This window comes from Aythya ferina, assembly GCF_964211825.1.
Source record: "Aythya ferina genome assembly, chromosome: 3".
In the NCBI taxonomy this organism is placed as follows: domain Eukaryota; kingdom Metazoa; phylum Chordata; class Aves; order Anseriformes; family Anatidae; genus Aythya; species Aythya ferina.
In genome coordinates, this window is record NC_140298.1 from 114,131,933 (window position 1) to 114,144,779 (window position 12,847).

Genomic DNA, 12,847 nt, shown 5'->3' on the forward strand with positions numbered 1-12,847 from the left:
GGCCAAAAAAATATTGAACATGTTTGCCCATACTATAACATTAGTAGTTAACATGCAATGTAGCTTAAAATCAATGTGAATTAATATTTAAAATGATACACATCATATCCTCAAGATGTTTTGGTTTCTTACTTCTGCACCAAATACCTTTTTTCTTTTCCTTTGTTTGGATTTGGTAGAGTCCTGTCCTATTCCTCCATTCCCCAGGGCTCCTGATGGTGTTTTCCCAAGATGTTGCTGTCCTGCTGGAGCTGGGGGGGTAGGCGTAGGGGGTGGTGTGTTTTCAGGAGAATCAAGACTGGTCTTCACACTTGTAGCCTGCCCTAAAAGATGTGGCTATCAAAACAAGATGTCAAACAGCTGTTATATAATCAAATCACAAAATAGAGTTATTGTCTTCTTAGATTTACTCTTAGAAGAGATGCAATGAAGCATTAAGTTAACTAATTCTAGCAACTACTGTAATGTCTATATCGCAGCAATGCATGCCATACAGCACCTATTGTACTGTCACCTGTTGTACTTGTCACCTACTGCTGACAAGTATGGGTGTGAACTTTAATGTCCCAATCTGCAACAGAGAGAGAAGGAATTTCCACCCAAGGAAAGAGAAGTTACATTTAAATGTAAAGATGCTGCTAAGAATTTAATTTTTGGAGCTATAATTTAATGTCTTTCCTATTACATCTGTAACTTCAATGTTAGTAAACTCCATAATAGAAGACCATACCAAAACTAGATTTCAAGATAACCTACACTGAATGCAACAGACTACCAAACACACGTAATACTAAAATACAAAATGCATTTATTCTCTCACCCCCGCAATAATAATAACATGTATATAAATACATGAGAAATCAACATTTACCTCAGTTGAGTTGTGATACTGTATGAAGGTGGCAGATATGGCATGACTGAAGGGGTCACCAGCCTTAGGAACCATGTCCTGTTTAACCAGAAGGGCCATGTCTACCAACTGCAGGAGGAAAAAGAGCTAATATTAAATAGGTAGGCTTACTGACGTGGTACTCACTATGAATGCAAATATAACAAAGAAGAGAGGTAGGAGTTGTGGGTTGAGGCACATTATTCTTAGTATTTCTCAGTAGAAAACAAGATTACAGAGATATTTTAGCCTAAGGAACTGTCCTTTTCCACTTTTGTAAATATATGGAGTAATTTATCTACCCAAGAGGGCTTGGCTTGGCACTAAGGTAACATTTTGTTTTCCAGGAAATCCTGCTTTTTAATCCAATTGTGCAATAGGGTTTAATGAACCTCAGCGCACTGCCAAAGGTCACATAGCAAAGTATGTGGTTTCAGTTTGGACTTGAATAAAGTTCGTGCTGGACTCCGCTCCCTTCTGTAAGCATTAGAAAACATTTCTGTTTGCGCATCAGATGGATGAATATGGTATAGCACTCATCTGTCATATAGTAAATTGAAAGACAGATAGGAATTCTATTAACTTCGTTAGCTGAAGTAGTGACTATTTGCTTCCAAAGGTGCCTACAACACAGTCACCTGAGTTTGAAGTATGTCCAAGAGTTACCAATTCATACTGTTTTAACTAGAGTTCAACCTGTAGGGTATACTTCCTTACCTGTGCCACAGTCTCATATGCTAAATACGCCAAAATCTCCATTGCAACTGCATTTGGCTTTATTTCCATACTGCTACAATCCAACCAGTCACGAAACTTGGATGCTTTTTTTGCTGTCAGTTCAAATCATAAGGGAAAAAGAAAATGTTAGCAACAGGGAGGCAAAATAAAGCATTTTTCCGGTCACAGAAAATACTGCCAATGTTAAACATGGAGTGTTAATGCAGTTTGATCGGCCAGGGAAGGAATTCAAAATGGAAGTACCGAGGAAAGTTGATTATTTCATACATAACATCTTGGAAACCCATGAACAGCATGGAGGAAAGAGAAAAATAGAGATGATCGATCACACAAGAGATTTCAGAACAAGGAAGAGTCTACATCAGAGGACAGTAGATAGGACAAATCTGATCTTGAATGTACTGAATGGTAAATAGGATTGCGTCACATTTTTGATGAATGACAGAAAAAGGCACTAGAACACAAATCTGAGGCTTGGAACCCAGATAAAATTATATAATTGAGTTAACAACAGCAAAGACAAATAAAGAAGGATAGAAGAAGAACTGGGAAGTTCTGTGTTAACAGTGTAGGGATTAGGTGCTGACAAGCCAGCCAAAATGATTTGTAGAGGAGTGTTTTTAAAATGTGTGTTGGATATAAAGACATAAGGATAGATGTAGATCTGCAAATGATCAGCATTCAGACAAGAACTTCACACTGCTAATGGATGAGATCACTTAGGAGAAAGTACAGAGAAAAATATGGAACAAAGAAACATGAGAGACTTGCTGAGAGAGTAAAAGGAAGAACAAGAGATGTGAAAATGGAACAGAAAAACCATCATGGAAATTCACAGAAGAACCAAAAAAAAAAGGATGATCTTACTTAAGGCAGGGGCAGACAAGCTGATCACAGAAAGAAACCAGTTATACAGTGGTCTTAATGAGAGCTGTTTGTGAAGACAGGACAAACAAAATGTAGTAAATACAAGCTGGGAGAACCATTTGAAACAGTTTCTTTAAAGGAAGCCTTCATTGAAGAATAAAAAGCAGAAAACCAAATGTCAATAATAATTATTTTTTAGGAGGAAATGAGATCCTATGGTGCTTGATCCTTTGATGGACCTTTCCTTTTGCCTGTCTTTAAAACCACACAGAAATATGTGGTGCTGTAATTAGGAATATATATTGTGAGAACAGATCTCTTGGAGTCCCGGATTTGTGATCCAGTTCTCATGGGTTTATATAACAATAAAAAGGATTTGTTACTTTAGACAATATTTTTTTTATTGATAAATTAAACTTTTAATAGAATAATGAGAAAATAAGCATAAATCATCTTTGTGTTAGTTTTGAATGAATGTTCTGCATGGCCTTTAGAATGTGCTATCTAGTTGAGTTCAAATTATGTAATTAAATTTGTGAGTGAGTCTCTTTTTATACTATTTTCTTAGCACTGTAATTATCATGAATTAATGACATTAAATGTCAGTGAAAAAGAATTGTATAGACACAGTTATTTAAAAGCACTACGAAAACACTATCAAGGGTGTTTTTATAGATCACAGTCCACTGGTCAGCAACGTTTGATGTGATTTTGCAAATTTAAGATTTGTATTTGTTCTGTCTCTAGATGACAATGTTCAGGTTTTAAAAACGACTCTATCACAAACTTCTCATTTGCTGAAGTCACCCTAATCTGAGCTATCATTGATCTAATGGCTCACAGATGTATGATGCCAAATTATAACTAAGCTTACAAAACATACTGAATTAGGAAAAGAAATGCTTACAAAACATGTTTTCTAACATTTGCTGACACAGAACAGTATTTCGAATGTGTCATTTATTTGCCATAAATGACTCACTCTTTCTTCGAATTTAAGTGTCCTGCTAGGAAGAACAAGATAAGGTCTCTCATTTAAAGACACCATTGTGTTCTAGCCTGCGTTGTAGGATCATGTGCTGTTTTGTCATGACTTTTACTGGCTCCCTCACCTCACTTTCTCTGACATTTGACCTAAAACCTTAGTCATCACTTAACCGCTTCTGTAATGATGTTTTGCTACATGATCAAGCCCATTAATTTACAGCTCATTATAGTTGTGGCCCACAAGTACTTCTAGTAAGTTGGTTTTCAGTGCTAGTAAAGCCCTAATTCTGTCATCATGTTATTAGTGTTGGAATGGCGTATACTGATGAATTTGGCTAATGTTGAATAAATTCCACAGCAGGAGCTTACAGCTTAAAATAGAAAAAGACTCTTTAGTAAGTTCTTTGTGTCTCTGCGGATACAAAAATAAAAGCAAAACTTGCTGCTCTTCCCTAATTTTAGATGCATTCCTAAGAACCTGCAACCATGAAACTTTATTAATGTGCTGACTGTAACAACACCATGACAGACTTCAGGCAAGTACGGGTGTTTTAATCCATTAACTCTTTACAAGTTCTATCTTTGCAGCAGTCCCCACCAGCACAGTATTTGAGCACACAGAAAGCCTGGTAACTAGTCAAATAAAATACTCTGCCAAACAGCCTAAAAACTATGCTAAATTAACCGGTCCCAGGAGCTATGAGGACAAAGAATTTAAAGTTTTGTTATTGTGGATGAAACAAAAGTGCTTTCAAAGAATATGAGGTTCTGCTGTGTTCTCTATTACATGAAATAATAATTTAACATCTTATTACAATACAGACGTTATAATACTTACAAAAACTCAATTGCCGACTTTCACAAAATTCTGCATACTGGACTGAGTCCATCATTCGTGTTTGTCTTTCTGCTCTCTGACAAAAGAGTAGAAGTACATGATGTACCTTATTCCAGCAAGAACTGCATTCACAACAGAAATTATAGCAGCAGAGCACAGCACCCCTGCCATAACCTTCAACTAACCCCCACCCCTCAAATTAAACATGCATTGAACAGTTTCAGATGCAGAAATATAAACCACAGATTGCTTATTAGCCTTGCGCATTACGCTTCCCAGAGGAGCGTGTCAATTCTCATTTTAAAGATCTGCTTGCACACTTCTCACCTAAGACAGTGCAATGGGGTTGTTAGGAAAGGTGCCGAGCGCTCTTGACCTTACCCATTTAAACATCGAGATGCACAATTTAGACTAAAGCACATGAGCAGTCTGCCTACATGTTTACAGATGACCAGAAAAATAAAACATTCTCCTAGACTGAGGCCAATGTATCCTGCACTGAGCAGAACCAAAACTGTGTGCTTTTAAGATGGGAGCATTATCATCATTGGAATTAATAAATTACATCACATTAAAGGTGCACCAGACAGAGAAGAATATTGAAGTACCCCTTCCCATACAGACATTCAATACATAAGTGGTAAATAATATATTATAATAACTAAGTGTTAAATGTGTATGTCTTGGTTTCTTTCACTGTTAATCTATGCTTAGTTTTTCATGCTACTAAACACCTAATTGAGAAGAAACAACAAATAGAGTTTAAGAAAAATGTTTTAAAATGTTATCTACTGTATTAAAGTGTAAATGAAAAGCCTGTATTTCAAAAAAGTCAAGATTACGTACAGCCTCTTCTGTGTATTACTATGCTGTAACTGAATCATGCTTGAAGCAGCACTGGAGTACATGTTAAAGAATGAGCACATGCCCGAGTTTTGTTTACTTCAAGAGAGCAGAGTTCATTTTCACAAGGTAAGGATCTGGTCTCTAGAAGAGATTAAATCCTTCACATATTAGGGGCAGGAAGTGGTAGGTAGATTAAAGAGAATGATTATCCTTTTCAGAAGCAGACAGTTTAATCAAGTCTATTAAACAGTGAAGGCATATTGTCTTACATGTCGAGGAAAGGAATATAACTATCTTCCAAACATAAAATAAAACATTAAACCTGGTAAGAGCAGAACTATAACTAAGGATTCAAAGTGCTATCAGGAGGGGCTGATGCCACTGAGACCGTACTGCAGGGAGCCCACACATCTCAAATCATCATGCACACAGAAGGTGAAGTAGAAGGCGTGTTTGCATTACAAACAAAAAACAAACAAAACACACACACACAAATTTTGCTGTGAATTCCCAAGCTCTTTTACATCTGATAAAATCAAAATTGCAGAGTTCTTTAACCTGGTTTACTGGAAAAGAACAGGGCTGTTAATGAGAGTATTTGAAGACTGGTTGTACAACAGGATTTTTTTTTAACACTTTCTTGTATCAGAAAAAAAAAAAATCAGTACTTCAAAACCACAGTTTCTTCTTCTCTGTTAGGTCATTCTTTTATGGCACTCCAATCCATCAATTATGAGATGGTGGTGGTGGACAACACATTCAATTTAGCAGTGAACTGAATGACTAACTGTGCAGGAACATACTTGGATATTCCTTCTTTCTTTTCATCTCTACCCAGCCACTCATTTCTATTGTATTTTGACTCTTAATCACCAGGATGGAAACTGCTACTTAAGTATTTTTCTATTCCTCTTCTATGCATTCTTCTGGCATCTCTACTACATTTTCTGGATCTGGCTGAAAATTTTTACTTATCTGAAACAGTAATCTATTCTATCAAGACATTAAGTCTAAATTTATTTTATATCCTTTAAGAAAAAATGTCACAATAACTTCAATCCTCATCCAGCATGATCAGAACAGAGATCTGCTTTGCCTCAGAATTAATTCAGCTATACTTTTCAAGACAGAAAGAACCCCCAGGATCATCTAATCTGATCTTCTGCATAGCACAAGACACTTCTCACATAATATAAACTAGAATTTGCAGTTCTAGAATTTCTTGCATAATTTTACTACATTTGTTGAAATACATCTAATTTTGATTTAAATATTTCACATATTAAGATATATCTTCTTCAAATTATTTTAAATGTTAACTTTTTATGAAATGTGGTTTAAATTCTGCAATCATTTGTGCCTTTGCCAGTCACAAATTACTAGTTGGGTACTGCCAGATAACAATGAAATAATTTAACCATATGTGTGTAATCAAATGGACTGAACTTCTCTAAATATGACAAAGTTTTGAAATTTTACACATGGAAATGTTTTGGTTCTACCATCTTCGTAACTGTCCTTCAGCTGTTGTAGGCTGTTACCTAACCTCTTTCAGGCCCCTCTTCTTAGGCTAAGTAAGACTAAGTAAGCTCAGCGTCTTCTCACAGGACATGCGCTCCAAGGCCCTTACGACCTCTCACTAGCTTTCAGCTCAACCTTTCCAGTTTCTCAGGATTTCTGTGGGTTTGAAGGGTGCCAGATGGGACACAGCGTTCCACATTTAGCCTCAACAGCATCAAGCAGAAGGGAACAACTACTTCCTTCAGTCTGACAAGCACATTTCTTCTACTGTTGCTCATTGTGCATTTTGTTTTAGCTTTGATGATAACATACTGTGCCTCATATTCAGCCTGATGTTGAATCAGTCAAGTAAAAACAGCTTTTCACATAAATATCTGGACTATATTTTCTTCCCAATACACTCCAAAAAACAAAACATATCATGGCATGCAAACTCACAGTTCACAGGACTTCACAGCCTTTCCATCAGTCCTACCAGTTTTAGAATAGTCTACAATTAACCAGCAAATGCAGAAAAAATGAATAGATAGATAGGATAGGTATATGATCTTCAAAGCAAAGCAGAAGAGAACAGGTCATCTTTCTTCTTCACTTCTAAAGATTACAAACTGTAATTATCTTCTCTTATATCATCCCTGCTTTAGAAGAATTTAATGTTCTCTTATCTCCACGTTTCTAAGGTATATTTGATAAACTCAAATTGAATCAATAGCATGGGATAAAATGGGAGCAGAAAGATTGTGCAAACACACAGTTACTCTGGGGCAGAATAGTTTAAAGGAAATAGCATTCAACTTTGGGCAAGACACAGAAAGACTGTGAAAACTCAATAATCTCTATGTAATGCTTCCTTTTAAATCTGTAGAATACCCACTTGCAATTTTTTATAGTCTTTTTTTTTTTTTTTTCAACTATAATTTCAGACACTTTAAATAAGAAATTGTCTAAATTGTCTTATTTGAAAGAGAAGTCATTCCAACAAAGGTGAAGTCCTCTTTCATCAGTATAAAAACAAGTTTGCTAAGTCTTTCCTACATGATGAAACACTGAAACCTTATGTCCATGCTGCCTTGAAGCAATCTCAGCTTGAAACAATAAATGACATGAATGGCACAGTCCCACTGGTTCATCAAAATATATTAAATATATATATATATAGAGAGAGTTTTCACTCCCTTTACAGTAGTATTAGTCACTTACAGCAGTTAAGAAGCTGAATTATGTGGTGTACAGCAGAGTTAAAATACTTTGCATGCTTTCCTTGGAACATGCTGAAGGATGCAGTAGATAGGACCTGGCACATTAGATGTATGCATAGTCTTCCAAAAATGTGTTGCATTATATCTTTCTTGCAGCATGAAGAACTAAAAAAGACTAAACTTTAGGAATAGAAAGAAAAGGTAAAGAGCTGAATACTGTCACCTGCCATGCAGGATGAAAAGAATCTTATTTGGATTCCATTTCAAAGCTGTCACACTTGACATCTTTTGGGAAGAAGAGGCCAAATGTTAACTGGCTTACCGACTATTCAGTGTTTGAAGGGAATGTGCTGGGTAGCTGCTAAACTGGAACATTTGAATAGCACACACAGCATAGCTGGGCGTCCCTGGGCTGGCAACAATTAAGATGTTGGCTTCTCAGGCTATTTGCTTATTCATATTGTGGCATGATTTCCTGATTTCTTTTGCTGAAGACCTTCTCACTGTGCACCTATCATGGTTTCAAAGGAGTGACTAGTCTAGAAAGAAAAACAAAATTGCCCTGCAGTGGCTGATATTACTAGAAGAGATGCCACTGCTTTCAATTGTAAGTTGCCATGAAGCATACATAGATTACCCTCTGCATGTGATTTCTTTTAATTTTTTTTTTTTTCATTTAGACTGGAGAATAACAGCTCACACGCTGCAGGTCAAAAAATGTCTAAACTAAAATAATTATAATCTGTGAAACAAAGCACAAAGTAGCTCAATATTGAAAAGCTTGCATAATATAACGAAAACATTTTTATTCTCTGTATCTTGAAATTATCTGAAGTTATCACTATCTGAAGATTTCTGTTACATAAAGGAAAAATGTATTTACTCTTCTAAGGATGACTTGAATTGGTAAGCAAAGAAAAGAAGGCATTTTAAGAGTAAGCATGTTCAAAGTTTAAGCTTACTCAGAGTTTTATACAGAAAATAAAAATGTCACTTGGGGAAAGATCAATAGCTTTTGTAATGCAATACATGGTTTGGCTATAAAACACAGACATACAGGAGATTTTTATCATTTTTACCCACCTCTTATAGAACATACCATGCATTCTCAGTAACCATTAATCTGAACAAGTCTGCGTAACAAGTCTGAGGCCTTTGATGCAATACCATTTTGAGAGTTCCTGAATTTAGTACAAAGTTCCTCATATCTTCATTACTAGAAGAAAACATGAGGTCTTTTTCAGGTAGACCATGAAGGTCAGAGGTTGGACTCGATGATCTTGAGGTCTCTTCCAACCTAGAAATTCTGTGATTCTGTGTGATTTCCATTTTAATGTATTTGTACAGTTATAACTAGTAATAAAAGTTCTTTTTTATTTTTTTATACATTACTAATGCTCTCCTCCCTCCCAAATAAACAGAGTTTAAGATCTTAAGAACCTTTAAAATCTTAAGAACTGTTACAGAGATGCTAGGGTGCTATTACTTTAACCGCAATAAAAGCAAGCTGTGGATGATAATAAATATATATCAAAATATACTTTTCTTAAAAAAAAAAAAAATAATACTTTTTCATGATAGAAAAATGGATATTTACTGTCTATGGACAAAAGATGGGATTCACTTGACAAAGTTAGACATCTACAGTGTGCTAATTAGTCATCTAAAGTATATTTATAATCAAAAAGATATTAAGATGCTTTCAGAGACCAACTTTTTCCTAAACTAGATGTTCAAAATAGGTCAGACTAACCACTTCTGTGAATTTGTCTGCAGTTCATCCACAGTGGACAACAGCAGTGGAGTTCTGTGGACATTGGCTTAGGTCTACATGTCCAAATTACAAACGTCGTCCAAAATGCAAGAGGAATCCTACTTTGAGAGTGATGATCGAAGGATATCATCACCAATAGGGCAACACAAAAGCCAAGACTAAAGAATGACTCAGGAAATTTGGTTCCACAAAAGCGTCTGTATCCTGGGCGTTCATTAACTCCCCCCATCTTCCTCCAAGTATTTAAAAATGTAAGCTAACAAAGCAGATAAGTAGGAGGAAGGGAGCTGGCAAGACAATTTAAGATTATGTACAAATTTTAAGGAGATTTTAAAGAAAGAAAGCAAATGGAAATGCGCAGGCAGTAACAAAATGAATGGATTAATTCCCAGTAGTCATGATCTCATTGCTTAAGGAATAAATAATACTGGTCTCCTGATAGGAAGTCACCACTGCTCTAACACTTTGCCTTTGAACATAAGCAAAATCCTCACATACTGTCTTTATTTGAACCAGCTCCGTATCATATCCAAATTCCTTTTCTAAATTTATTACTGCTGGTCTGAAATTTGGAGCTGGAACCTGTAAACAAAACATTTCCAGTTCTTGAGATACCTTTGATTTCTACAGGAAGATTTTTTTTTTTTTTCTGCTATTATAAACGACATCATGAATTTTGTAAAACTACACGTTAAATTTACGGCTATCTTCTACCAGTGCTTTCCAAAACCCGTAAAATATTTTTGGATAAAATATGCTATCAAACTTAAAAAGTTATGTGGAATTTATTAATATATTAAAAAGGCTTATATTCCCTTACTTTCCTGATTGAGGACACTGTAACACCTTTCTGTGGTTTTCATCTGGCTGTACATCAAAAGCCTTATGTCAGGTTAATATTAGGATATTTGTATGTCTTCTGGATAGCATTCTTCTGAACACTTATCCTAACTCGGTATCAATATGTGAGGTTAATATAACCAGCTTTAGCAGCTCACGAGTAAAGCGGTCAGTCATCAAAGTAGGCATCACCTCATAGTCTGGGAGATACAAACAGCAATGTAGGTCCTTTTGTATAATGAGTTTTACATTTTATTTCAAACTTACAGTCAAAATCACAATCAGTTTAAAAATAATACAACATTTATAGGTTATATTTTTAAGCAAAAGCAAAACATTGTAAATTGGGAGAAACTTCAAAAAATATTTCTTTTAAGGCTACCACTAGAGATATGGATAGATGGATAAATAAAAGGGTAGACAGATTAAAAACTCTATTTAAAAGGTGTACTAAGGTAATATTTAAATTGGATTCTATGCAAATGTCTTGCCATTATGTCTCACCTCAAAAATCCTTTTGTAACTCTCACCCTCATGATATTTCCACCATCATTATTTGCAGATAGGTTGGTTTTGAACTCAATTTAGGTACAGCCACTTGCATCCAGAATCGGTAATGTAGCCCTAAACAACTCAAGAGCTGCCTGACAACATGATTCCCTGAATCTACACTTCTTCCATGCTACTGAAATCCTCCCCACACTACACTGATGTTTTGTTTGGTCTTGTTGGCAGTAATTCATGGAGGTTTTTTTTTGCTTAAAGGCTGTTTGTGGTCTTGGATGGAGGCTGGCTTGGAGTGGCACGTGCACAACATACCGTGCGCACTTGCTCACGATGCTGGGTGAAGAAGATTCTTCTTCTTCCTTGGAGGATCCAGTCCTGCTCCTACTGGTCTGAATGGAACAGTACAAGGGGCTGCTTCAACCTGAAGTTCACCAGTGGAAGATTGACCCTACACAGAATTAGCCTCAGTGAAACTGAATTCCCAGGCATATTCTGCCTGGTCACTCACCCCCAGTACGTCCAGAATTATTCCAGCCATGACCTGTTAAGCAATGCATCTAGTAAAGCTAATGAAGCTGAACAGTAGGTAAATTCAGGAAAAGCCAGGGACAGGCACTCCACTGGTTTTAATCATTGAATAGAAATAAGAAAACAAGCTTCATTTTAAAAACATGCATCAGAAATTTCTGTCCTGTTACTAGCTGGTATCAATATGCTTCCAAAAATAGATTACAGAATTTGCTAATGTTAAATGAAAAATGAAGAAGTCCTCAATACCTGTGAAAAATTTCATTATTCTGCAAGGCACATCTCTGTAATTCTTTGTGTATCAGGCCTGCTGACAGGTACTGCAAAATGCCCTCCTGAATAATCCTCTGGAGGTCCACACTAAAAGTAGGTGCATAAGACAACTAAGGACAAGTTTGAGTAGAAGAAACTTAAATAACTGATTGACTAAAGGACTAAATTTCAGGCAACATGGGCAGTATATATTCATTTCAGTCCTCTTAGCTAATTTGTAAATACCATAATTCTGTCTTTTGCCTCACTATCAGTAAGAAGAGGTATTTATTTATTTGCAGTGGAACAGCCAGTTGTCACAGTGTCTGCCATTCTTGGGGATGTCACCATCCCTCCCAAGATATTATAATTGAAAAACTGTTTCTTGAGAAATTACATTAAACAATACTCTAACTTCCAACACAATAGCAGAATATACATGCATAAAATCAATAAATTCAAGACACGGTATTTGTGCTATATGCATAATTATTTGTTGTGCCCTACAGCAATCCACTTCAGAAGACTGACTTTGGTCTTACAATCCATAAATGAAATCCTGGTTCTACAGGGTCCACAGCGAAACTTTATTTAACTTCAACAGCTGTAGGACCTCACCCTACAAACAGCTCGCCTAACTTAGTATTGAATCTGGTGCAGATGGTCAGCACCCTCCTCTGAAAGGAAAGCAAAAAAATGGACTTGCAGAACAGGACACTGCTTCTGAAATAGCCTTTTATTGATGTGCTCTCAGGATTAGAAATCCAAGTTAGACTCCATATATTACTTTTGTAGCAATATATCTTAAAGCCTTCCACTTTCAGAAGGAACCGTGCAAATCAACTCAAAAGGTTTTTGAAAATGAAAATGGGCTGGCGTGGATCTGGAGAGAGCTTGGCTGCTGCTAAGCAGGCTGGGTTCTGCCATGAGTTCATGACAGTTTTGACTTTTGAGCTAGAACGCACTTCCTAAAACACTGAGATGCTGTCCTAACTGGGAGATTAAGAGCTACAGGATGCATTTTGTACAAGACACTGATCAGGTTTTTGAAAGGGAGGCCA

At 36.2% G+C, this 12,847-nt stretch overlaps 1 protein-coding gene across 5 annotated transcripts in view; it reads right to left on the reverse strand.

Moving 5' to 3' along the window:
* The window catches only part of SUPT3H (SPT3 homolog, SAGA and STAGA complex component), a 277,832-nt gene that overhangs the window by 59,679 nt on the left and 205,306 nt on the right, over nucleotides 1-12,847 (reverse strand). For all 5 annotated transcript variants that reach the window (XM_084513420.1, XM_084513421.1, XM_084513419.1 and 2 more), the window contains 4 exons: nucleotides 4,320-4,395; nucleotides 1,607-1,719; nucleotides 872-979; nucleotides 148-336 (listed from right to left, as the gene is read on the reverse strand). In XM_084513420.1, the coding sequence (XP_084369546.1) occupies nucleotides 148-336; nucleotides 872-979; nucleotides 1,607-1,719; nucleotides 4,320-4,395 (486 nt within the window). The remainder of the gene's footprint in view (nucleotides 1-147; nucleotides 337-871; nucleotides 980-1,606; nucleotides 1,720-4,319; nucleotides 4,396-12,847) is intronic.